This window comes from Protomyctophum bolini, assembly GCF_963924005.1.
Source record: "Protomyctophum bolini genome assembly, chromosome: 20".
Taxonomy (NCBI): domain Eukaryota; kingdom Metazoa; phylum Chordata; class Actinopteri; order Myctophiformes; family Myctophidae; genus Protomyctophum; species Protomyctophum bolini.
Window position 1 is genome coordinate 16,009,714 of NC_137881.1, and position 27,877 is coordinate 16,037,590.

At 42.4% G+C, this 27,877-nt stretch overlaps 2 protein-coding genes across 3 annotated transcripts in view; both read right to left on the reverse strand.

Moving 5' to 3' along the window:
* nfxl1 (nuclear transcription factor, X-box binding-like 1) overlaps positions 1 to 21,234 on the reverse strand; it is a gene marked incomplete at its 5' end in the record, with an annotated part of 29,042 nt that extends 7,808 nt beyond the window's left edge. The window contains 19 exons of the mRNA XM_080792237.1: positions 166 to 332; positions 4,405 to 4,533; positions 5,341 to 5,362; positions 6,224 to 6,315; positions 7,154 to 7,310; positions 7,737 to 7,857; positions 9,360 to 9,450; positions 11,023 to 11,145; positions 12,513 to 12,637; positions 13,888 to 14,002; positions 14,845 to 14,945; positions 16,746 to 16,821; positions 17,068 to 17,153; positions 17,276 to 17,409; positions 17,533 to 17,577; positions 18,150 to 18,280; positions 19,779 to 19,888; positions 20,392 to 20,601; positions 20,934 to 21,234. Of these exons, the coding sequence (XP_080648363.1) occupies positions 166 to 332; positions 4,405 to 4,533; positions 5,341 to 5,362; positions 6,224 to 6,315; positions 7,154 to 7,310; positions 7,737 to 7,857; positions 9,360 to 9,450; positions 11,023 to 11,145; positions 12,513 to 12,637; positions 13,888 to 14,002; positions 14,845 to 14,945; positions 16,746 to 16,821; positions 17,068 to 17,153; positions 17,276 to 17,409; positions 17,533 to 17,577; positions 18,150 to 18,280; positions 19,779 to 19,888; positions 20,392 to 20,601; positions 20,934 to 21,234 (2,336 nt within the window). The remainder of the gene's footprint in view (positions 1 to 165; positions 333 to 4,404; positions 4,534 to 5,340; positions 5,363 to 6,223; positions 6,316 to 7,153; positions 7,311 to 7,736; positions 7,858 to 9,359; positions 9,451 to 11,022; positions 11,146 to 12,512; positions 12,638 to 13,887; positions 14,003 to 14,844; positions 14,946 to 16,745; positions 16,822 to 17,067; positions 17,154 to 17,275; positions 17,410 to 17,532; positions 17,578 to 18,149; positions 18,281 to 19,778; positions 19,889 to 20,391; positions 20,602 to 20,933) is intronic.
* A 3,769-nt stretch (positions 21,235 to 25,003) lies between these two features.
* dennd4c (DENN/MADD domain containing 4C) overlaps positions 25,004 to 27,877 on the reverse strand; it is a 63,251-nt gene continuing 60,377 nt past the window's right edge. For both annotated transcript variants that reach the window (XM_080792792.1, XM_080792791.1), the window contains one exon: positions 25,004 to 27,446. In XM_080792792.1, coding sequence (XP_080648918.1) covers positions 27,310 to 27,446 — 137 coding nt within the window. In that variant the 3' untranslated portion in view covers positions 25,004 to 27,309. The remainder of the gene's footprint in view (positions 27,447 to 27,877) is intronic.

Sequence of the window (27,877 nt, forward strand, 5' to 3'; positions counted from 1 at the left end):
ACTTTCTATTTATTTTTACATTGTAATATGGAATGTGTTCTAGGGGCCACAAGAACGTTTTCCAGTTGGCCCACGGGCCACTGGTTGACCATCTAATTTAGACACTTCTCAGTGTCTGTGATTGTGTGTGTGTGTGTGTGTTGTGGTGCATGAGCGTGCACGTACGTGCAGTCCACATAGACATGGCTGAGGCAGCAGTGGCAGCGCTGGCGGGTCTGTCGCGGACAGGGGGGGCAGTCGCCGCGGTGACAGGGGAGGGGGCAGGGGTGGTGGCAGCCCGCTGGGCGGGGCTTAGCGCACACCTCCTCACACACCTCACACTGCTTACGGGACTGGTAGAGAGACAGAGAGAGAGGGAGATAGAGAGAGAGAGAGAAAGAGAGAAGTAATTTAAATTATTCAGATCATCATGCTGTAATAGTCCATACCCGGGGATGTGCTCACTCACAGCATTTGTGACCAGATTTGACTGAGAGATTGCCATCGCGCAAACTCCACCTTTTCACCAGAGGAGAAAAACCTTTTTTTCCCAAAATGAGTTAATAGCACAGGCAGACTCTTCACATACTAGAGCATGTCTGAAATCAACATGTAAATATGAAATAAATGCTTAAACATGTAGCTAGGTGTAATGTTAAGAGTCCACAGAAGTGAACCTTTCAAGCCTGTTTTCTCAACTCACTGTTTCTCTGCAAGACATTACTCTATAAGCCATATCTCCAAAACTGGTGGGTCAAACTAAACAACCAATATGTCAATTTGAAGCTATGATTCCCTGCTTTCATATGACATGAGAAACCGAAAATTCTAAAAAACCCAATGGCAGTCTCTCAGTCAAATGTAATCCCATTTGCAGACTTTGGGTTATGCAATATTTGTCCACACAGAATACGGGTTGGAGTTCTGAACCTCCTGCCCAAACACCAACGGGGAGTCGGGACTGTCCACAACTCCCACATCCCATTACTCCCACTACTACGTGGCTTTGTGCGTGCTGTTAATAGTTATATTAATTTTCAGGCCGGTTGAGAAATCTATTGCACATTTTTGGGGGCTTGGTTCTAAAGGATTTGATCTTAATTCCGACAGTGCATTAGTCTGACTATGGTTAGGGTTAGTAATGTATTAACCAGTGGTTCTCAAACATTTTCTTGTCAAGGACCTAGACATTAATATGTATTTAATGTACAGCTTTTAAGTGGTTCTGGTTTTAGAGGAGCACGGCTGCTTGTTTCTCTCTCTGAATCTGGCAACCCTTCAGAGCTCTTGTAAAAAAAGAACCACAGATGGTCACATGATCTGCTTCCAGATGGATGATCTGTTTGTTCTATTTAATAACTCTGTGTGTGTGTGTGTGTGTGTGTGTGTGTGTGTGTGTGTGTGTGTGTGTGTGTGTGTGTGTGTGTGCGCGCGCTCGTGCGTGCGGGTGCGTGCATGTCTGCGGTGCGTGTTAATCTTCAGTATGTCGTGAGGGAAACTTCTCTGAAATGTTGCAGCTTAACTCTTAAGTCATTTATACATAAACATTGTAAGTACAATCCTCCAAAGTGTGGCTGTTTGTTGCTGTACACGATTGCGTAATCATTCTACCGTATTCAATAGGTCACCACTTTTGGTGTGACACACACACAGCAGGTCTTGTTCACAGTCTGTTGAGATTGAGAGAAGAATCCGAAAATAATGTATGCTTTAGCCCATTTTGGGCGGGAATACTTTAGCAATTGAAAAATAGCAGATCTAAAAGCTCGTAGTGCTGCACTCGGTGCCACACTTACGAGCTTGTAGGTTTGCTATTTCTTTTTAATCGTGAAAATGTGGCGCAAGTATTTGAATATATATTCCTTCAGAGCCAAAGTTTTTAACTCAAATCTTTGCTTCTGGGGGGGGGGGGGGGGGTGTTCCTGGAACAACATATTTTCAGATGGGGGTCGGCCGGCCAATTACATATAATTTTGGGAGTCCTTGTCATGAAAATGTTTGAGAACGACTGACATACTGTAGAAACATGGGGTTTTTCAGAAAACTGTTAGGATTTAGAAGACAATTGTAGAATCGTTCCATGGTGAAAGTAGCCTGGCTAAAAAGCCAGACACAAATCACACTGTCTTGTGGTATTTGAGTCTGGAGATGCTGTGTATGGATCTTGTTTCCCGGGGGGGGGGGGGGGGGGTTCAAACATTTTCTCTTTGACGCAATTGGTCAGAGCTACTGTCAGTCAAAGGTCTCAAGCGCTGAACGTCACTGTACCAAAGCCCGCCCATATTGCATACCACGTCCTGATTGGCCACACCAGTTCTCTGGTGTAGGAATTTTTTTTTGCCAACGGCTGATTTGGTCTGGCTTATTAACCAGGCTAAGGTGAAAGTGGGTTAGTAAGGCTGTGGAAGTATTTAATTAACACTATTTCTGGAGGAAAAAAGTTGTGCGTCAGCAATGGTTTTCAGTGGAGTGCTACTACTAAACTCAATTCTCCAATGTAGGAATTAAAAAAGAAAATTCCCAAAGGTAGCACATCCAAAATGTTACGTAAATGGCAGACAAAGTACTCGCATTTCCATGTATTTATTGGCACACACCACAAAGGAACGCCCTTCCTCAGAGCATTCACATTTGGATTGATTGCTAATTATATTAGACAATAAAATGCAAACAGTACAGGGGAACAGTCAAGCACAAATGTGACCAGATTTGACTGAGGGACTGCCATTGGATTTTTTTCAATTTTCGTCTTTTCATGTGAATGCATGGGAATCATTCAAAATTGACTTCAAATTGACATATTCGTTGGTCAGTTTGACCCACCAGTTTTTGAGATATGGCTGATAGAGTAGAGTTGAGAAAACATGCTTGGAAGGTTCACTTCTGTGGTCACACCTAGCTGTTTAAGCATTTCATATTTACATGTCACTTTCAGCTCTGACACTTATTTCAGACAATGCTCTGACAATCTACTGAACTGTTCTGTTTCTGACAATGCACTGACAATCTACTGAACTGTTCTGTTTCTGACAATGCACTGACAATTTACTGAACTGTTCTGTTTCTGACAATGCACTGACAATCTACTGAACTGTTCTGTTTCTGACAATGCTCTGACAATCTACTGAATTGTTCCGTTTCTGACAATGCACTGACAATTTACTGAATTGTTCTGTTTCTGAAAATGCACTGACAATTTACTGAATTGTTCTGTTTCTGACAATGCACTGACAATCTACTGAACTGTTCCGTTTCTGAAAATGCACTGACAATTTACTGAATTGTTCTGTTTCTGACAATGCACTGACAATCTACTGAACTGTTTCTGTTTCTCACAATGCACTGACAATCTACTGAACTGTTCTGTTTCTGACAATCTACTGAACTGTTTCTGACAATGCACTGACAATCTACTGAACTGTTCTGTTTCTGACAATCTACTGAACTGTTTCTGACAATGCACTGACAATCTACTGAACTGTTCCGTTTCTGACAATGCACTGACAATCTACTGAACTGTTTCTCACAATGCACTGACAATCTACTGAACTGTTTCTGTTTCTCACAATGCACTGACAATCTACTGAACTGTTTCTGACAATGCACTGACAATCTACTGAACTGTTCCGTTTCTGACAATGCACTGACAATCTACTGAACTGTTTCTCACAATGCACTGACAATCTACTGAACTGTTTCTGTTTCTCACAATGCACTGACAATCTACTGAACTGTTTCTGACAATGCACTGACAATCTACTGAACTGTTTCTGTTTCTCACAATGCACTGACAATCTACTGAACTGTTTCTGACAATGCACTGACAATCTACTGAACTGTTCCGTTTCTGACAATGCACTGACAATCTACTGAACTGTTTCTGACAATGCACTGACAATCTACTGAATTGTTCTGTTTCTGACAATGCACTGACAATCTACTGAACTGTTTCTGTTTCTGACAATGCACTGACAATCTACTGAATTGTTCTGTTTCTGACAATGCACTGACAATCTACTGAACTGTTCTGACAATGCACTGACAATCTACTGAACTGTTTCTGTTTCTCACAATGCACTGACAATCTACTGAACTGTTCTGTTTCTGACAATGCACTGAAAATCTACTGAACTGTTCCGTTTCTGACAATGCACTGACAATCTACTGAATTGTTCTGTTTCTGACAATGCACTGACAATCTACTGAATTGTTCTGTTTCTGACAATGCACTGAAAATTTACTGAACTGTTTCTGACAATGCACTGACAATCTACTGAATTGTTCCGTTTCTGACAATGCACTGAAAATCTACTGAACTGTTCCGTTTCTGACAATGCACTGACAATCTACTGAATTGCCAGGCAGGAAATGTGAAGTTTATCATCATGTACACATACTGTACAGTACATACAGTATTGAGTTTACCTGCTCCTTGTTGCCCGTGGCAACGGTGTGACACTCCCTCCGGCAGCTATGGTTACCGCAGGTCAAAGGTCGCCCGCAAGGTCGCTTGCAGGAGAACGGGCCGCGCTTGTGACACGGTACTGGACTGACCTGAGAGAGAGAGAGAGATATTATGAATGAATGAGAGCAAGAGAGAGACAGAGAGAGAGACATAGACATAGAGAGAGAGAGAGAGAGAGAGAGAGAGAGAATACATACCCAGTGACACCATAAACATATTGTAGCATTTACGAGTTTATTACTCAAAATTAGTATATACACTAAACTACAAAGCACTTTGTGACTGGTTCTTAAAAGGTGCTATACAAATAAAGCTTTATTATTAATTATTATACAGCTGAGACCCTTTACTTGTACTTTTCTGTGGCTAAAGCGCTCAAATAAAACTTTCTTCTTCCCTGCCTTGATCCCCCGCCCCCCTCTTCTCTCTCTCTCTTCTCCCCCTTTCTTGGAAAAATGACACAATGGGAACAATGCACAAAAACACATTTCAGACCCTTTTTTAACCCATTTAGACCTGCAGACAATTCTACAAAGTTTTCTGAAAAACCTATGTTTCTATGTCAGTCGTTCTCAAACATTTTCATGTCAAGGACCCCCAAAAATATATATGTAATTGGCCGCCAACCCCCATCTGTTCCAGGGACTCCCCCAGAAGCAAAGTTAAAAACGTTCGCTCTGAAAGAATATACATTCAAAGATTTGCGCCACATTTTCACGATACATTTTTTTAATTTAGCAGACATATAAGCACGGCACTCAGTGCCGTGCTACGAGCTTGTAGTTTTACTTTTGCAATAGCTAAAGTAAAACGTAATGCTTAAAACACCAAAAGGGGTTCCCGCCCAGAATGGGACAATAAAGATGACTCTGATTCTATATAGATTCATAGTTTACCTCGTGTTCTCCAAAACAGGACCTGTTGGACACAAAAAAACATTGTTTATTATTTATAACAAACAGCGTTAAATACACACGGTTCACTGAATTATTTATAGAATATATTATTTTTTAAACATAGTAGTTCTACAAGCTCACAATGAGTCTGTAGATCTGCTATTTCTGGTGTTAAGTGATTAAACATTTAAAAGAATAAAATAAAATAAAATAAAATAAAAATACAAACTGAAAGCCAGTTCCTTGAATCGCATGATTTCACACAGTGTTTGATATCTCAATTCTAATGTTCCATGACAAGAACAATACCATGTGTGTGTGTGTGTGTGTGTGTGTGTGTGTGTGTGTGTGTGTGTGTGTGTGTGCGTGTGTGTACACGTGCGTGTTCATGCGTGTGTGTGTGTGTGTGTGTGTGTGTGTGTGTGTGTGTGTGTGTGTGTGTGTGTGTGTGTGTGTGTCTGTGTGTGTGTGTGTGTGTGTGTGTGTGTGTGTGCGTGCATGTGTGCGTGCATGTGTGCGTACCACATGTTGAAGACAATAGACAATGGTTTCCTTTTATCACGCAGTATAAACATTTTACCGTTAAACCACTGCTTCTCAAAGTGTGGTCCGGGGACCCCCAGGTGGTGCTTGTGGGGGTTTCCATGGGGTCCCCCACAGCAAAGAGTGTTAATAATATGTCATGATCACAATCATTTTAACCACTATATCTATATTTCATAGGTCGGCTGCCAACCTGGTGTAGCCGACATATATAGATAAAGTGCTAAAATGTTTCTGTCACCCTGCTTCTGAGTGTGTGTGTGAGTGAGTGAGTGAGTGAGTGAGTGAGTGAGTGTGTGTGTGTGTGTGTGTGTGTGTGTGTGTGTGTGTGTGCACATACGTTGCGATGGGAACGACACACAGAGGACATGGCAGATTTTTCTGGACGAACGACGGACCGGCAGGCTTTTCCCACGGACCTGATACCTGGACCTACACACACACACACACACACACACACACACACACACACACACACACACACACACACAATTTCCTGTTACAGCATGTATAAATGAAGTTGACCTTTGACCTTGTGTTGATGTTATCTGAATCAATAACATGACATGTTTTCATATCGATGGGCAGATAGAGCTGGACTTCCTTGTCACAACATCCACCATAGAGCAGTGGTTCCCAAACGCTTTCATGTCAAAGACCCCCAAATTGACACTAATGAGTAGGCATTTAACAATTTTCTATTTTTTTTTTAGGGGGGCTAGTGAATTCATGGTGTGTGTGATATGAAATGTGAGCTTTAATCATATTCCATCATATTCAAGTGCATTTGGAGAGAAATAAGTCACTTTCAGTAGTAGAGCACTGCAGAGGGGAGCTGTGTGTGTGTGTGTGTGTGTGTGTGTGTGTGTGTGTGTGTGTGTGTCTGTGACTGTGCCCAGGTGATGGTCGTTGATGCTCATTAATACATCAAGGAAGGCAATTATGTTTCTGCACTCTCAAATAGATCTACATCTATCCTAAGATGCCATCAAAGAAAGCTTTTTTTTACATGTTAACTCGAGTTAGGTTCTAAACAAGAAAGCATGTTTACAGTTGTTGCACAGAAATTAAGTCATTTTACATGACATGAGACAGACTCCATGCAGTCACTTTTAGTAGTAGATTTCTGTGCTGTGATTTCTGGGAGCTGTGACTGTCCCCCCATAAGAGAAGACTTTACAATCTCACAACGCGCCGCGACGCGTTGTGAGCATGCTTGCTTATACGCTTGTGTGCGTGCATTGTGTGTGCATTGTGTGCACGGGCGTACCTGCTGCGTCTTGACCATCACGTTGTCGTGGCAGGAGGCGGGGCATGTGTGCTCACAGAGGGGGAGGGGCTTGGAGCAGCACTGTCGGCACGGGGGGCAGGCGTCGTCGTGGCAACGATGAGGCTCTCTGCTGGGGTGATGGCAGGAGGGAGGGGCTCTGAGAGAGACACAGGTAGACAGGTGTTGGACATTGTTATTCATGGCCTATATGTGCCATACTGGACTCTATGGCAGGGGTGGGCAACTTTGACAATGGAGAGGGCCACTATACAGCATTTCCACACTCACTCCAGAGGGGCCACATTGCATATTACTGCCGTAGCAAATATAGCAGAGCTTCAACGTCAAAACGCGTCGCATTGCTACATTTGAATTGTAATCCTGAAAAGTGACAATTTTATTAAATTGCAAATGCCTTTCAAATGGCTTTAATTATAGTTATGTTAACTTTATGAACTAAATACAAATACATTGTACATAAAATAGCATTGTAATAATAGTCATAATTAGTGATAATAGTCGTAATTAAAGTGGCTCATGTTTGGAATTGCAATTGTGTGTGCGTGCATGCGTGCATGCGTACCTGCACAGCTGTTTGCATCGGGGGGGTCGGGTGTGTCGCTCTCTCCCACACGGGACGGTGACCGCGGTCTGTCCACACGCACACCTCACCTCCACGGTCTCTGGACACGGGTAGCATGACCCTACACACACACACACACACACACACACACACACACACACACAGTCATGTCACCTTTCCAACAGATGGATTAAAGCAAAAATAGTCTCACGACTGGAAATGTTTGTACGAGTGTGAAAAGGAGCCCCCCCTCCCCCCCCCCCCCCCCCCCTCCCCACACACACACACACACACACACACACACACACACACACACACACACACACACACACACACACACACACACACACACACTAGCGTTGAATTGATTCCTAAACAATTAACACAATTTGTGCCATGTTTTAGTAACTTCGTTCTTGTTTTTCTACATACTGCCAACCAGGTGAAGAAGTCACAGAATGAGGCTTTAACCCATTGCTTTTGCTTTTAATACAAAAGTATGACAGTGCTTCTGAACACGTTGCTAAATGCACCGAACAAAAACAGACCCATCTGTGGCTGTTTTCACTGCGCAACATGCTTCCACAGTCAGAAGACATGCTGGTTTCTATGGAATCCAAATTACTGAAATCAGTTCTGACGAACCGAGAACTGTACTCTGTGTGTGTGTGTGTGTGTGTGTGTGTGTGTGTGTGTGTGTGTGAGCATGCGCATGTGTTTGTGCGTGAGCATGTGCATGCATGTACGGTGTGTGTGTGTGTGTGTGTGCGCGCGTGTACACATTTGTCTGCATATTATCACCTAGCACCTACTCTGACATTCACACTCACTTCATGTCTGTCTGTCTGTCTGTCTGTCTGTCTGTCTCTCACACACACTGCACATGCACAGGGCAGTTTAGTGATTGGTTGGTTGTTAACAGATGAACTTCTACATCCTGTGTCACGTTGAAACCTTTCCCCCTCCCGTCACGTGGCGCTGCCACATATCTGTCCCCCCCCCGAAAGGTCACACGCACACACACACAACCACACATTCACACACACAACCACACATTCACACACACAACCACACACACACACACGCCCCGTCGTTAATACGCTTTTATCTGCTCTATCCGCCAATCAGCAAGCAGACAGGCGAATAAATTGTCTTTTATCACCCAATCAGGAACAAAAGAGACAGGAAGCGCTCTGTAGCTCCCTAACAAAACACAGGATGTCATGTCACATACATGCAAACACACACACACACACACACACACACACACACACACACACACGTAAGGAGTGTTTAGTCTAACCCGAGGGTCATTATTTTCCCACTGTGTGTGTGTGTGTGTGTGTGCAAAGAATAGAATATATGTTTTGTCAGTCTTCAGCATTTTGATTCATTGGACCAAATGTCCACACACACACACACACACACACACACACACACACACACACAGCTTCTCTTCAGGAGGTGCTTTGTGGAACATTCCTGTGTTGACTTCCGACCTCCCAGCTGTGTCCCTATTAACCAATCACCTTCAATGTCACACTAATCTGTGTCCATGCATGTGTGTGTGTGTGTGAGTATATGCTTGTGTGCGTGCGTGCATGCGTGTGTGCGTGCACATACCTGGGTGACATCCAGAGGGACACTTGTGGTTCCGGCAGCCCAGAGTTCTTCCACACAGCAGGTCACATGGGGTGCAGTTACCAGGACAACACTACAACCAATCAGAAACAAGAACCAGGTCACATGACCAGGGCAAACACTGTAACCAGGATAATAAATTAATATTGTGTTAAGACTTACTTTATAGCACAAACGTTTTTATCACCCCAACATCCCTCCCATTCCCAAAATTACACCAGTTAATTGATTCCCCCCTGTTCACAAGTTATGTTTTCATTTCATTGTTTAATTTGCGTTTTTAATACGTTTTAAGACTTACAGTGTTTCCATCATAGAGTATTAAAAGGATAGAGACTGAACCGCCGCGTATTATGAGAGAATGTTTTGAGGTCCTCGACGGGAAAAAGTTTGAGAACGGCTGCTTTAATAAAACATTCAACAGTTGGAAAAAATAGCAACGCAACAAACAGCCATACAAAAGAGAAATGTCAAAACATACCGTGTGTGTGTGTGTGTGTGTGTGTGTGTGTGTGTGTGTGTGTGTGTGTGTGTGTGTGTGTGTGTGTGTGTGTGTGCGCGTGTGTGTGTGTGTTTGTGTGAATGTCACAGTCAGTCATGTGACTCCAGACCTTTCCCAATCAGACCATCTGTGGCATTTATGTCTCGATGATAATTTATTAATAATAAACACGTTGCCATTTTGTCACCACAATGAATTCATTATTTCGGATAAACTTTTCTAAACTCTACACTCTAGAGGTATACAGATGGATATATCGTTAGGATCTTTGCGAGTCCGATACCGGTTCCGGTTCTGCTTATCGATTCCGGGTTCTTAACGGTTCCCTATCTTTCGGTTCCAAAAGGCTATAAAATAACTTAAATAATAGGTCAAATGTATTTGTTTGGGTGATTTGGAATCCCCCCCGGTAACAAGATGTACACATGCACGCACTAGAGTGGGGGGACACGCGACAGGCCCGCACACCAAGGCCCGCCCCCGCTCGATCATGATTGGCGGAAGGCCCCTCTATCCTGATTGGATGAAGGCTGGGCCACCTACGTTTTCTTTTACCCCAGAGATTAACTGGGGACAGGGAGGATGGTCAGCACACTCTATAATAGGGAGGATTATCACAACAAAACAAAACAAGAAGGGATTTTTTTGAATGAAGTGAAATCACTGAGTATTCCTAACAAAAAGCTTTATTTTATAATCTGTATTTACTCAGGGCAGTCTTGTCGGCCTACTTCTCTTACCACTACTGACAATAACAAATATAAAAGTCTGTCTGACTGACACACACACACACACTGGTGCTGGTTAAAATGGGTCTAATAATGCTCCACCCTCGCTTAATGGTAAAAGAATAGTAAATAATATGTATATATATTATGAAATGACCAATTGTTATTACTTCAGGCTCACGGGGGCGAATCACAGGGTCTTCTTTGGGGGCCTTTTTCCCCATGCATTCTGTTGGCACTGGGACCACAACGCCGGAGTCAATGGTGGCCTCAAAACAGTTGTAATTACCTTCCTCCTACATTGATGTCTCTGATAAAGAGTTGTAATTACCTTCCTCCTACATTGATGTCTCTGATAAAGAGTTGTAATTACCTTCCTCCTACATTGATGTCTCTGATAAAGAGTTGTAATTACCTTCCTCCTACATTGATGTCTCTGACAGCTTCTGGATTTTGGACACTTGAAGTCACACATATACTCCTTGTGACAGGAAGTGACACGCTTGCACCTTCCACACCGACACGCCCTCTCTACGTCCTAGAGAGAGAGAGAGAGAGAGAGAGAGAGAGAGAGAGAGAGAGAGAGAGAGAGAATAATACAGTACAGGTCAGAAGTCTTGCATCTTCATATTTCATGGTGACACAATGTGAGCTTGTAGATCAGCTCTTCTCACTAGTTGTGAGACGTTCTGTAAAGTGAAACACTGTAGATGAGTTTACCAGGTCTCTATATCAGTGGTTTCCAACCCTTTTAGGTCCAAAAAGTTTTCAGCATTTGAGCCACGGACCACCATTTTGATGACATTTAGCCTCTCAGACCCCAAACTAAACAATATTTTGAGGTCGTTGGATACGATTTTGTCGATAATTCCATGCTGTATTGATGTTGGTACCATTAGGAGAGATAACAAGCAAACGATCAAACTAACAATTCTTCTACATTCTCTAACTGTGTATACTTCTTGTAAATTAACTAAATGCAGATGATTAACAATCATTTAATTCTTCTTGAGTTAAATATCTAATAATTTGGTCCATTTGGTTACCAACTCTCCATCATTTATCTGGGGACCATCTGGAACCCCCCCTCAAGGACCACTGGTTGAGAACCACTGCTCTATACCTTACATAAAATATCCTCGTTGGTAGATTTAGTGGTAGAACAAGTTTTGAGCTCGTAAATCTGCAGTTTTTCAATCCCACAATGCACAGCAAGTTCACAAAGTAATGTCCATTTGAAGTGTTAAAACCTGCTGCTGGTATGCATGGCACAGTGTGTGTGTGTGTGTGTGTGTGTGTGTGTGTGTGTGTGTGTGTGTGTGTGTGTGTGTGTGCGTGTGTGTGTGTGTGTGTGTGTGTGTGTGTGTGTGTGTGTGTGTGTGCGCGTGCGTGTGTCAGTGTTGTTTTTGCAGCAAAGTTTTATTTTAGTTTTAGTCATAGTCTTTTGAGAAGTTTTCATTTAGTTTTAGTCACAATTTAGTCACCTGGAATGTGTTAGTGTTAGTCTAGTTTTAGTCGACTAAATGTCATGAGATTTTAGTCAACAGTAGGCGGTCCTTGATGCCGTTGTAATGACTGATTTTTCACTTGCTGAAAATAGCCGATCTACAAGCCCACAACTTGTGAGCTTGTAGATTTGCTATTTTCAGCATGCAACCAAGTATTAAATGACTTATCTTGTCCCTTCCTAACATTTTAGTCTAGTTTTTATTTGTTGACAAAATCGTCAGTATATTTAGTCTTATAGTTTTAGTCATCATAGTTTAGTTTTCATGTAGTTTCCATTTAGTTTTCTTCAGTGGAAAAAGGTAGTCGACGGACATTTTTCGTCTTAGTTTCAGTCGACGAAAACAACACTGGTGTGTGTGTGTGTGCGTGTGTGCGAGTGCATGTGTGCGTGCATACCTGTCTACATGTCTCACACTGTCCTCGGTGACACCTCATGGAACAGCGATGGAGGCCACAGGCCAAAGGCCGCCCGCACGTGTCCCCGCACGTCCCCACATCCTCCGTGCACGGGAGAGAGTACTCTGCACGCACGCACGCACGCACGCACACACACACACACACACACACACACACACACACACACACACACACACACACACACACACACACACACACACACACACACACACACACACACACACACACACACACACACACACACACACACACACACACACGTGACTCTGTTTAAAGCAGTTCGATTTCAATGTAAACTTGGTCATTCTCAGGTGAGCTTATATGCTCTGCTGTGCTGTGTACTCTGAATAAACAACATCATAGAACTTCATCTCGTCTGTCTGCCGTGCACATTTTCTCTCCTGTATGGTATTTTAATATACTACAGCTGCAAGTGTTGGAAAGTAACTAATTGCTTAAAGTTATATTATTATGACCTTTTTCCAGTAAATGGTAACATAACTAATTACTTTACATTTTAAGTACCGGTAATACTATTACTAATATGTTAGTATTATCCATCTGTAACTAGTTACAATTTTAAGGAATATAATATGCCTTTTCAGCAAAATATAGATTTTTATGTTAGACATTGAGGGAAATTAAGACTTTCAGATATAATAAAATAAAATGTAACTAACCAGTTAATCGATCAATAAGGTTATCAAAACTTATCAATGCTCATAGCACGGCACCAAGTGCAGCGCTATGAGCTTGTAGGTCTGATATCTTTGAAAAATCGTGAAAATGTAGTGCAAATCTTTGAATATACAGTATATATTCTTTCAGAGCAAACGTTTTTAACTTTGCTTCTGGGGGGGTCCCTGGAACAACACATTTTCAGATGGGGGTCAGCGGCCAATTACATATATTTTTGGGGGTCCTTGACATGAAAATGTTTTAGAACGACTGACATAGAAGCATGAGTTTTTCAAGAAAAATCTCATGATTTAGAAGGTATTTGTAGAATCGTCCTCATGTCTAAATGGGTTAATGAATGTATCGATAATTCCCATCTTAGACTCTAGAACGGATATGGAAATGATGCACACTTCTCCAACACTGATGGCTACTCTACACAGAGCAATCAGTAATTCGATATCGGCCAAAAAATCTTATCAGAGCTGTCACAAAGTTCCAAATAACCCAATTCTATTATCAATTTATAGAATTCACTTGAATTTTTTTCAAGTGAATTATAATTTATAATCATGTTGGCTTTCTGTAGTTGAGGAAAATCAAAGCCCCCTGCTGGCTGCGTGCGTGCGTGCGTGCGTGCATGCGTGCGTGCGTGCGTGCGTGCGTGCACACCTACCAGACTTGCCACACGGACAGGCTCGTCTCCCGCTACGAGGACACTCTCCACACGGACCGTCATGACACGCCCGCTCACACACGTGATGTCCACATGGTAGAGAGACACCGCATATCTATGTGGAGAGAGAGAGAGAGCGAGAGAGGGGGAGAGAGAAAGGGGGAGAGACAGAGAGAGAAAGAATAGGTTACAGTGATTACATGTAAAAAGCGAATAAAGATAATACAAAATAAATATAGTACACCCTGCACCGTAGTTGTTGAGAAATAACGTCAGGATGATTGAACGACACCATGCTGGCTTGTGGTGGACATTTTTGTAAAAACATTTTTTGCCATGGTCAAAATGAGTGCACAATGAGTGCCCTTCTGGGAACAGGTCTCCACCAGGAGGATAGGAGTGTGTGTGATGTTTGGCAAAAAGTGTGTTGGCCTGTTGTAGTGCCACCATGAGGCTGATTTGAAAACTCAAGTGGCATTTCTTCCTCAGCCTAGTGGGAATATGCATGCAGAGTTTCACCGCAACCGGACGCTGCGTTGAGTAGTCGTGGCGATTTGTACAAAACGGGTACAAATCATAATCCAGGGTGGATTATGATAAATCAAACAAACCCGTCTTGATCCGTCACATGACTATGGAGAGCATGTGTACCGATTTGCGTGAAATTTGGATAAAATCTGAAGGAGTAATATTAGAAAATGTGTTTTACATATGTCGTGGTGGCGCTATAAAGAGCAGATGTGAAAGATTCCAGGAAAAGGTTTTTCCTTGGCCTCTAGGGAGTGTGCATGCAACGTTATCTACAGTAGAGGTAAAAACACTAATCCGCCAGTTATAGTGTCACCATGAGGCTGAGTTGAAAATGAATTACTCGACCCAATGAGGAGAACCACGAACAGACAGACAGACAGTTTCCAAAATGTAATAGGATAATAATATAATAGAAATGGAATATACCTGTTGGCAGTGCCAGCGTGGACTGGCACACTCTCTCTCTGCCTGCTCTTTACCACACACACACCTCTGGACACTGACCCTGGGGCACTCCTTGCACACACCTAGAGGGACAGGGTACAAATGACTAATGTATAGGCATTTGGCAGACGCTCTGAATCCAGAGAGACTTAGGGCCGATTCATACTCCTGTTTCGGCGCTGTAGTGCCGAAATGATTTCGGCTCGTCAGAAATTTTCAGTAGCACCGAAGAGCCGACTTTAGGACGGTACCCGCCCCCCCGAACCTCAAATGACGTCAAATTGTAGGCTCTACAGCGCCGAACCGACTTTTATTCGGCTCTAAAATAGGAGTATGAATCGACCCTAACAGTAAGCGATGCAAGAAAAGAACACAATGCAGAAAATAGTCATCAAGAATAAGTAAGCTAAGAACCTAACATCAGTCTAACAGTAGAAGTGTATCTATTCTTTATTTAAGTCCGACGTCATTTTGTAGTCCTACGTTACGTCCGGGTCCAAGTGGCACCAGCTCCCGTCCGCATCTCATTGTAAATAGATTATCTAAACGCTTGAATCTTTTTACAATGCTTTTTGCTTTTTGCTTCTACGGGCCGTCGGCATGGAACAAGCTCCCACTGTACCTTTGTCAGGCAGCCTCTGTAGACATTTTTAAAGCTCAGCTCAAGACCCACTTCTACAACATTGCTTTTAATTGATCTTTTATTTTTTATTTTTGTTATTCATGTCCTCACTGTATTGCATTACTGCTTGTTTTTAATGTTGTTGCCTTGCTTCTCTTTTATTCTCCATTTTTCTGTAAAGCACTTTGAGCTGCATTTCATGTCATGAAAGGTGCTATACAAATAAAGTTTTATAATAATTATTATTATTATATTAATGATGTTATTTTTCAGAAAGGAGGCCATTGAGGGTTAAAATGGGTGCTTCCAACTCGAGTAGAATTATTAATGTTCTGTACAAGTGTCCATGACAAATAAAATATATGATGTGGAGACTTACTGAAGGTGGTAACAGTCCATTTGCTCAGTCCAATATTTCGGGGGCATATTTAGAATGTGTGCAGGGTTGAATATGTTGAATCTACTTTGCATTTAATGAGGATTTAGTTGACCCAATGAAATAAAATGATGATAGCATTCAGTGTGGGGCAGACGGCCTGTCAACGCCAGATTTGGGAGACCAGTAGCTTTGTTGTTGCAAGGAAAGCAGTAAAATGAGACTTTCGTTGTTGTTTTCGTCTCAGATTTAGTCCGACGGAGGGACACAGTATAACTCTATGGGGACACAAAAGCGACACAAAAGTAGGACCCGTAAATATCTCTGGAGGGGGCGGGGCGCTTACATCAAGGCTGAAATACTGAAACTAATACCTGTGGATGAGCTTTTTGGTCACCCGAATCAGCATGTGCATATTTATAATCCACCCGTTATCCGACCACATCAATTTATTATTCCAATGTATGGATCGGATTGTGAGATTTTGTGCGTTTTAAAAGCTATAATAAGATTATATTAAAGATAGATGCCATTCATTTATTTCCCGCATTATTTCACCCGCGGTTTATCCAATATTCATTTATAATATATTGTAATGACCCAAATCCATCCTAAACTGCTAAATCCGTCATAAGCAGGTCTCCAATAAGTATACTATAGAGTGCTATGTCTACATAGCATGCTATCTAAATTACATAATTTTAGCCTTTGTACTGTATACGCCTGTAATGTCGTCGAGGCTAGGGCAAGTGCTACGGGCTAAGATGGAGTCTGAAGAGGTGAGTTTTCAGGCTACGGCGGAATATTGGGAGTGAGTCTGCACTTCTGATTGCAATGGGGAGTTCATTCCAAGAGTCTTAAAAGTCCATAGACTTGTGCGTGTACCTGAGTGGCAGGGTTGTGTGCAGCTGTGTTGCTTGCAGGGCAACAACTTCCCACATTTCTGCTGACACGCCCAGCCCTGTGAATATGCACACACACAGACACACAGACACACAGACACACACACACACACACACACACACACACACACACACACACGTTTAAAGGATCGTGAGAGATCGTATCGTGAACCTAATATCGTGATTCAAATCGTATCGTATCGTGAGTCGAGTTAATCGTTACATGCCTAGTGATGTGACGGCACGTTGTGATGTCACAGTGTGATGTCACAGTGTGACGATGTCATCACATGGACCTACTGTACCTTGTTGCTACAGCGACGGGGGAGGGGCTTGGCTCTCCCACACAGACAGGAAACACTGACCATCTTTGGGCACGGAGGACACGGACCTGACAGACACAGACACACAAGACGAACACGCACACAGTGAGTCAACTAGTGGTGTCAAAGTCTATCACATTATTAAACAATTAATTGCTGTGTGTGCTTGCGTGGGCGTGTGTGCGTGTACCAGGGTGACAGAGCAGCAGACAGGTATGACCACAGACAGGCTGCAGGTCTCTCTCACACACAGAGCCGCAGGAATGTGGGAGGAGCCATGGATCAGGGGGCGGGTCTTGGACCTTACCGCAGTAGCACATGTACCTGCGCACGTTTATGCGCACACACACACACACACACACACACACACACACACTTGAGTTACTCTTATGTTTTACATGTTTTACAGCTGTATTTCACTACTAAATGATGAATCACATCCATTACCTGTTGGGTGTTGAACTGGGAGCATACTCTGTCCTGCATTTAGGACTGGACAGACAGACAGACAGACAGACAGACAGACAGACAGACAAGACAGACAGACAGACAGACAGACAGACAGACAGTTAAATATTTGATTTCAGTAAACAAACCAACATACAGTAGAAGTGTATGCCAGAGCCATCTAATAGAAGAGTTAGGACATTGAGGGGGCATGCAGCCTGAATTGAGACAAGCTGGAGTTGGAAATACATTGTTTTCAACGAGGGCGGCGCAAACAAGAGCTATTTTAACGGGTTTAAAGTATTGTACAGTAACAACTAAAGTCTATTTAATGTTTATGTTGTACTATTACTACAAAACAATCTAAAATAAAGGGATTTAAGATCATTAAAGCTGGGCTGTTGCCCGAGTCCAATGCATTTCCGGTCCAGGACTTGTCCCAGTGGTTGTCCCCATTCTCTATAGAAGTCTATGTAGGAGAGCCGCCATTGGACTGGCCCCATGAAGTGAACGCAGTTTGCGCAACTCTGTCTATATCTAAGGCTCTGCACTATACGTACTACGGAATATCTGCACATTTATAAAGTTAACATTTAATAATAATATAATTATAATACCAGGGCCATGGGTGTTTTTTCTGACCAAAGTCTTCATCTGTGACAGAGGAAACGAGGAAGGCTGAGTCTCTCGCCCATTGTTGTATACACGAGATGTGAAACACACAGTAACAGCCTTCACAGCTCCACACCTAAACACACACACACACACACACACACACACACACACACACACAGAAAGAAAGAACAACAGATAATTATTGCCTGAAACACATTATATTATTTATTCATTTCACTTTTTCGATGTCTGGCTTTCAGAAATGACATCATGATGTGGCAGCCAAGTCTATGGACTTTTAATGTTTGTCTTTAAGCAGTGACGTCATGAAGTATTTCCATAGAGGTTCAGAAAGTAGTTTTATTTTTGTACCAGTGTGTCCTAACCAAGACATAAAGCCTTAAAGTAAACGTAAAGCAGCAACATAAAATGTTCTATAAAGAAACTTCAATATAGAGTAAAACAACAAAGCCGTTCATACTTCATACCTGAGGCTAGATTTAAGAAAACGCCTTCTAAATCCTGGAAACTAAATGAAAACTAAGCTATGATGACTAAAACTAAGACTAAATGTATTGACAATTTCGTCAACCGATAAAAACTAGACTAAAATGTCTAGTGGACAAGGTATCCAGTATTATCCCTAAGATTATCCCTAAGGACCACTTCACCACTTTTCAACCTATCTTCATATAATAAGGTCCTCACTAATAATCATGAAAAGAATGGCGCAATTTCTTTCTACTCTGTGTCTCAATGGAGACCTGTGGCCAGTTCAGAAACCGTCCTCCAGTGACATCAACGATGGGGAATACAATGCAAAAATGGAAGCCATCGTTCACACGTTCCAACATTTTTATAAAAAATAAAATCTGCCTAATGATGATGTCACTGGAGGACGGTTTCTAAACTGCCCACAGCCCTGCTATGAGACACAGACTGAGTAGAAAGAAATCGTGCCATTTTATCATGATTATTACTAGTGAGGACCTATTATATGAAGATATGTTGAAAAGTGGTGAAGTGGTCCTGATTAGGGATGCACCGATTAGGGAAATTCGTGGCCGAAAACCGAATATAGGAAACAGTTGGCCAAGGGAAGTCCTTGGCTGGACAGCGCGAGGGGTACTATGATAGAAGCCAACAACCAATCATATCAACGCTCGAGAAGTCTTCTTATATACCCAGACTTTGAACTTTGTTCTTCTATGGCTTCAAAACGCCACTGAGCAACAGTGTTTTGTTTGTTGTTTTCAGCAAATTGTCAGCAAATTTTGATTTTAGTTTTAGTCACATGGAATGTTTTAGTTACGTTTTTTTTAACACTAAAACTAAATGTCATAAGATTTTAGTCGACTAAGTCTACAATTGATTTAGTCGACTAAAATGTATTTCGGTGGGCCTTGATGCCGTCAAAATGAGAGATTTTACACTAGGAAAACCTCTAATCTCTTTTGGGTCTTGACCGGAACGATCAGTGGAGCTTGCCTGACAAATTACATGGGGGGTCCTTTTTGTGGGCATGACCAGTCTCAATCGGGAGGCTGGGGGACACTGTGTCATTACAATAAACAGGGCCAGCACGGAAGCACGTTTCAACTGAAACTGATGAAACGTGCGCGCATACATACAGGCTGTGTTCTGCGTATAGAGCTGATGCAGATCAGACAGCTGGTCGCTCCAGACTGGAACAGATCACTGACGAACTGACTCGTCCTCTGTAGACCACTGATGTCACCACCTGCACACACACGCGCACGCACACACACACACACACACACACACACACACACACACACACACACACACAAAGAGAGAGAGAAAGAGGAACACATTCATGACATCACACTCGTCTAGACCTCGTTCCCCCAACATTTGGCTCAAACATGGGGGTAAAAAAATGCATTCTAGACCCGCCCCCACCTGCGTCTGATTGGCCTGCCGAATGTGCCCTTCTGTGACGCATGCGGACGCTATAGCTTTGCGTTGCGATACCGATATGAAGTCTGGCTGTGCCAGGCAACGCTGTGCCTTCCCTGTAAGATGGCGCCTGCGTTTAGGGTTGGGGCCCGGATGGAGACCACAGGGCTCGAGTGTGATATTGCGATTATGCAACAGTCACCTTAACCCATTTAGGCCTACCTCACCAGTAGTGTGTGTGTGTGTGTGTGTGTGTGTGTGTGTGTGTGTGTGTGTGTGTGTGTGTGTGTGTGTGTGTGTGTGTGTGTGTACGTGCGTCCTCACCAGTAGTGTGTGTGTATGTGGTGAAGGTAGATTGTAGAATCTTCCCTCTCTTCCCCTCCTTCTTGTCAACCTGCTCCTCTTCATCATCGTCATCGTCATCATCATCATCATCGGAGGAGGAGCTGTATTGGCTCTGGACCAATAGCTGTGCAGCGGCCTGGTTCGACTTCCTGATGTCCTCAAACTTGGATTGGGATTGGACGGACACACCTGTCAATCAGAGAGAGAGAGAGAGAGAGAGAGAGAGATCATGAAATCAATGTACACCAACAACAAATGTGCTGATGTTAAACAATAATAAAAGTTTGATAGAGTAAAATGAAACCATTGGACACATAACAGGATCCATTCGGTTTTATTTTACACTCTCAAGAGTTAAAGATCTATAATGGTCCATCGTTTAGCTATGGGGACCACCTGGAACCCCCTCAAGGACCACTGGTGTTCCCCGGACCACTGGTTGAAAACCACTGGTCTACACTATAGGCTGCCAATGCATCGTCATGCTGATCGGCTGTAAGGTTTGCACACACGCACACTACCTTGTTCAGCGTGCTCTTCGTCCTTCCTCTTCCCTCTTCCTCTTCCTCCTCCTCCTCCTCCTCCTCCTCCTCCTCCTCCAACTCCTCCTCCTCCACCTCCTCCTCCAACTACTCCTCCAACTCCTCCTCCTCCTCCACCTCCTCCTCCAACTACTCCTCCTCCTCCTCCTCCTCCTCCTCCTCCTCCTCTTCCTCGGCTCTTCTGTGGAGGTTGTTGCGGTGACCTTTCACTTTGTTGTTGGCCCCGCCCCCCACCACCACCACCGCGACCCCTGCCCTGTTGGCGCCAGGCGGGCTCCATGGCAACCAGCTGTAAACAAGCACAAGTATAGTTGTGTTGACCAACAAAAAGATAGGGGTACCACTTTTCAACCGATCTTCATATAATCGGTCTTCACTAATGTTCATGATGACAAAACTTTTTTTTTTAAATCTTGAACATTAGTGAGGCAACATGAGGTTGAAAAGTGGTGAAGTGGTGTAGACGTAACGTTGTGAATGGAGAAAGTTCACAAAACAGGTTGAAGTATCTCCATGACTGTGACTGTCATGATACGACTGTCATGGTAGAGTGTAGGACTGTGGCCAACATGATACGACTGTCAAGGTAGCGTGTAGGACTGTGACCAACATGATATGACTGTCATGGTAGCGTGTAGGACTGTGACCAACATGATACGACTGTCAAGGTAGCGTGTAGGACTGTGGCCAACATGATATGACTGTCATGGTAGAGTGTAGGACTGTGACCAACATAATTTGAGTTTTTATTTTGATTGAATTATAACTATTAAATCAAAATGAAAATAACAACGGTTGTCGGTTGGTACAGTCAAAGGTTATGCTTAGGGATGCAAATTATCGATTAATGAATTCACATTCATTGATAATTGATAACCTTAACCGGCTAAACGGTTAGTTGACATGTGGCATTTTGTTAATCTGGGGCACAAACACAAACCTGTTTCTATTGTACTCAATTCCTTAGGAAGACACACGTGTATAGGCTACAATAAAATATAATATTGGAATAAAGCTCAGTAGAATCAACATGCCACGCCCACGACCCCCCAACAATAATCATATTTGAACTGGGGGGGGGGGGGGCTCATATTTGAACTAGAACTAGTAGATGGGCTATTTTTCTGCTAGCTACACACTAGGCAAGCAAAACCTCCTGTCAGTCAACAGGACAGTAAACCGACATGCACCTGGAGTGTTTTATGCACGTTGATTTCAACCCTTTTCATTATAAGGTCCGTTATTTATTTATAGGTCATGAGGACTCATGATCCACGGACCGTTGGATGACATTTAGCCTCTCTCAGACCCACAATTAAGATTGAATTAATTTTGTCCACAATTTCATGCTGTTGGTACCATTATAGGAGAGATAACAGGAAAACGTTGATCAAACATAACAATTCTTCTACATTCTCTAATTGTGCAGACTTCTTGTAATAACTCTTGAGGTTGGTTACCAACTCTCCATTCATTTAGCTGGGGACCACCTATCCCCCCACCCCAAGGACCATGCACTGGTGGTCCCCGGACCACTGGTTGAAAACCACTGTTTTAAAACACCCGTGTGCACTATGAACATATTCATATGTATCATTAAAAACTCATATTTTGTAGTCATAATAAACACAACATACCCCTGCAGACAGACAGATCTGGATGCTACGGCGCTGACATGTGCCGTGGTGACGTCGATCTGGCGGTGCACCCCGGGAGTTGTAGTCCTTACAGCTCCCGTTACATTCATAGATAGATACTATCCGCGACGGGCCGCCGTGGCTAAGGGGCTAATTCTAACCGCTGGTTGGGGGTGTGAGACTAGACTACACTTCCCAGCGGGCACAGCGAGGCGCTGGCCAGTGACACGTGTCAGCCCGACTGTTCATTCATAACTGCGGACGTCATCACCGAGAGAGAAGGGAAAAAAAGAAAGGAAACGTTCTAATTTTTGGTTACCACCAGTTGTAGTTTCTAGCCAGTAGATGGCAGCAAACTTTCACCAATGGATGAATGTCCTGTCTGTGTAATAAATGGACAATGTAGCTACTTTACAAAAGTATACACTCTCCTGGTGAATATATATATATATATATATATATATATATATATATATATATATATATATATATATATATATAGAAGTGTATATTTGTACAAAAATGTTTTGATGATTTGAACAAGGTGGACCCTCTTGTAATGTGTAATAATGCTTTATATTATGGTGTCATCCAGTCACAGTTAAAGGACATTATGACAACCAAGGTTCATGTTTTAGGTTGTTATTAGAGAAAGTAAAAGATGAGTGTTAATTTTTCTTCATTTGCTGCTTTCTTTCGTTTTAGGGATTTTAGCTGTTGCTTTGCCACTCGATGTGCCGTTCACTTTAAGCAATTCAATTCAATTAAATTCAAAGGGCTTTAATGAGAAAACATACGTTTACATTGCCAAAGCAGAAAGAACAATACAGCAATACAATCAAAACTAAAATTATGTACTTTGAAGGTCAGAATCTTCAATATATCAACTTGTACCAAGATCACTTGATGCAGGTATAGTGCAGGAATAACAATGATTCGTCTTTAGGGTGGTTGTGTTCCATTTGATATCCTTCTCCTATCACAGCAACTCACAAATCTTGCTGCTGTGTTTGCACATTGTTGTACTTCGCTCAGCAGATATGGGAGTTTTTTGTCATTGGTCATGTTTTCAAAATCTCCGTGTGTGGTTGTAATCTGTGGGAAGTATGTGTCTGTACCTAGTTAAGATTTTTCTTTGTTTTGGGTCGGTCACGGTGCTCAGGTATTCTGCCACTGTGTATTCTCTGTTTAGGCCAGATAGTTTACTCTGCTTTTGTGTTGCTTCTTTCCAATGTGTCAGATAGTTTTCCTTTTGCTGTTTTATAATTTGGTTTAGTCCAATGGGTTTTCTATCTCGTGGCTCTGTTTGTGTTTGTGACCGGAGTTCCAGGGCCAGCTGGCTGAGGGGGCATCTCTCTAGAGTTTCACTGAGTGTGAGTGCCTTGTTATGGAGTGCATCTAGGTCACTTTCATTTAGGTGGTTGTAGAACTTTTTGATTTTGATTATGAGTGTGTATCGTCCTAATTCTGCCCTGCATGCATTATTTGGTGTTTTTCGCTGGGTACGGAGAATGGATTTGCAGAATTCTGTGTGTAGGGTCTCGGTTTGGTGTTTATCCCATTTTTCAAGGTCATGGTTTGCTAATGGTCCCCAGATCTCGCAACCATAGAGGGAAATTGGTTCTATCACAGAGTCAAGTATTTTAAGCCAGGTTTTAATTGGTATGTCTATTTTGATGTTTCTTTTGATGGCATAGAATGCCCTTCTTGCCTTGCCTCTCAGGTCCTCCCCACACATTTGTTGTCGTCACTACAATGCCGTTTGACAACCCTAGGATTGTCTTAATCCAACAGTGCAGTTAGCCTAAATTGTTTGTTGTAGCTTATAATCGACATTCAACAGTGCAGAACTAATGTTACTATATGTGAAATGCATTGTATTAATTGTATAGAATGCAATACATTTTTGATAAATATGTAGATGTAGATTTCATAAGGCCATATATTGTTTTAATATTATAGTTTCAAAGGCTTTGCCTTCTCTTTTTTACATACTAAGTTAACTTGAATTTAGCCAGTGTTTTTTTGTGTGCATACATTCTCATACATATTATGATTAAAACAGCAGGCTTTCACACCTGACACAGGAATTTCAAATCCTATTCATGTAACCAAATGGATTCCATTTGTACACTCCGAGTTAAATTAGAGTTTACAATATACATTGGGGGTCCCAGAGATAAAAATGTAATTAAATGGGGGACCGTAGCCTAATTCAGGTCAAACCTGGGGCCCTTAAAATAGTTGAGAATCACTGCTAGAGCCGTAACGATCTTCTCTTATAGGGGGGTCCTTGGCATATATTTTCAAATGGGGGTCCATGGGCTAATTAGTGTCAATTTGGGGGTCCTTGACATGAAAAAGTTTTGGGAACCACTGGCATAAAGAAACTGACTCACGGTTAGTATTCAATCAGGTCACATAGTCATTTATTGCAGCACAATTGTGTGTACACATTCAAATCCATTCCACAGGACGGTAAGAGATCGCTTAAACCATTGATAAAGAATCATCTTTTCTGTACAACCTCTGGCCAGACGCACCATAATCTCCGCTACAATGAGACCAGATTTCATAGTAGACACATAATGGGGGGGGGGTGACTTAAAATCAATTCATAATAACGAAGGTCCAAAAGTGGGGGGAAAAAAGCATTGTGAGCGAGGCTGCGAGCCAAATTTAATCATGACAATAATAAATAAGTTCATAGATTTAAATTCCAAATTGATCATAATTTCTGTTTATATATATAAAAAAAAGCAAGTATGTTTGGTAACCTGCAAAGCGGGGCACAAAACCCCTTCCCCGGTGCAATATTGCCCTTTGCAGTATTATGGGCCATTCAAAGCTCTAATTGTCACCACTTTAAGATATCATTCAAAATGACTGGAGAGGCAATATTATACAATGATGCTGTGTGTGAATCTTAAAAGTCTAACATGTCAGCAAATAGCATGCCATATATAAATGAAAAAAAAAAAAAACAAGATTTCATAAACCAAGCGAGGTTCAACTATTCCATGATACAGCTATATTAAGAGTCGATGAAAAATTACCCCTAGCACTTGACAAATAAATGACTAAACTAATCATAACAATAAGGCATATTAGCTGAACAAGTGCCGTACTGTATATTGTAGTTTAAAATAAATTAAAGGGATCGTGACATTAAAAGAAAGGTTTTTGTAATTTCTCTTATTTCTTTGAGGTTTTCTGAGCTCAATTGTCGATTTTCTGGGGTTTTTTTATGCTCAAACAAGTGCTCTGGTTTGTCTGTAGAGTGTGAGGTAAGAGTCCACAAATCCCATATATATGACATAAGGATTTGCCAGCAGAGGTCACTGTTGAGGGATTTTGTCTGTTCTTTTTGCAGCTCAAAAGGCTTCAGAACACACCGAGAAAACCCCAGAACACAGGAAAAAACACTGAATGTTCAAAGTTCAGGTTGTGTGGGTGCAATTGAGGTCATAAAACCTAAAAAGAAAAAAAGAAAAAAAAGAAAGTATGTCATGAAACCTTTAAGACAATAAACAGAGTTGTAGGCCTGTTGATTATTGCCGTCTCCAAAGGCACTGCAGCATGTTTCCGTTTGCTGACCGTTGCAGGTCCATTTTTACACCCTCAGTCAGAGCACTAGAGAACGCATGATTTAGTGTGAATGATGCTTCCCAGTAATTTGGCGTGCAATTTCCCTTCCAAAAATACTTTGTTATGCTGTTCCTGCCCCCTTCAAAATGGTTGGTATTGGAAACGTAAGCGATCGATTCACTCCCCCGCGGACAGGAGTGGGTTAATATTTAAGACCTGTACTTGCGGCGCGTATCAGGGCTTCTGGAATGTTCCGAAATTAACGACTCGATTGTCTCAAGTCGTCCTCTCCACCGTTCACATGAGCAGCCAGTCGACACGTATTTACACAGAGGACAACTACAACCTGTACATTTGCATTGAAACAAAACACTCAACATTGACACAACATTCATTAAGACTCAAGATTGGTAGAAAGACTCATCAAGGCATCAAGACTTGTTTGCCTCCTAAAAAAAAGGCAACCCTGGTTTCAGATTGTTTTCCCCCTCCCAAGTAGAAAAATATGTACAAAAAAAAGGTAGATAGATGGACTGGTGTTACTGTTTTGTGAAAGTGCACATTAGGAACAAACTGCTGGAGGTCTATATACAGTCGGATGGTCTATCAACTCATACAGATCAAGGGAAACTACAGATACGTCTGGGCAGAGACATTTAAGAGATTAAGTAATAATGCGTAAAGAGCAGGGATAAAATCATTCTAGACTGGGCAATGACTGTAGGAACACACACACACACACACACACACACACACACACACACACACACAATACAGCCATCCCATATACGATCTGTAAAGAAAGTAAGAAACACACCTTACCCGGACCCCCGAAGACTCACCTGCAAGGTTTCCATCCAAGCAATTCACACACACACACACACACACACACACACACACACACACACACACGCGCTCTTGCATACAAGTGGTGGGGGCAGAGGGGGGGGGGGGGAGTACCATCTTTGGGCAAAGTCGAAAGTGTAAAAAAAAGAAAAAGAAAAAAAAGAAAAAAACACATTACAAAACTTTCTTTCGATAACATGATCCGGGGGCCCACATCTACCGTCAACCCACACCTCCCTCCCCCCCTGGGTCCTGGGTGCTGGGTTCTAAGGGCGACCTGGCACTCAGATGAAGGGGGCTCCGAAGGTCTTGAGGCACCACTGCACGCTGGAGCCTGGAGGCTGGTCGATGCGGTGCAGAGCCGAGAGCTGCTCGGGGCTCAGTTCATCGTAGGCCAGGCGGTACTCCCTGTCAAAGGCCTCTGCACATAATGCGTACAACATGGGGAAAGACAAACAGTTATTACAGAAATGAATACACTAAAAAACAATATACAAAAACGTATTTGAAGCTGCTATAAGCAATAATATTTCAAAATTTGAAAGAGCTTTTTTTCCCCTTTTTTGTATTCAGACAGCCAGCAATGGGTAGAACGCTCCCAAAAAAAATGTAGTCTCTGTGACACATCTAGGGGCCTCAATCTGCAGTCAAAGATTTTCCTAGAAGCTTTGTCATTGGTCGATTTGCCTGTTCCTGTTTTTTTTTTCGACCAATGACAGAGCTTCTATGAACATCTTTGCAGAATGCAGATGGCGGTCACTAGATGTGTCACAGAGACTACATTGTTTTTTAGAGCGTTCTACCCATTGGTGGCTGTCTGAAAAAAAAAAAAAAAAAAAGTCATTAAAGTTT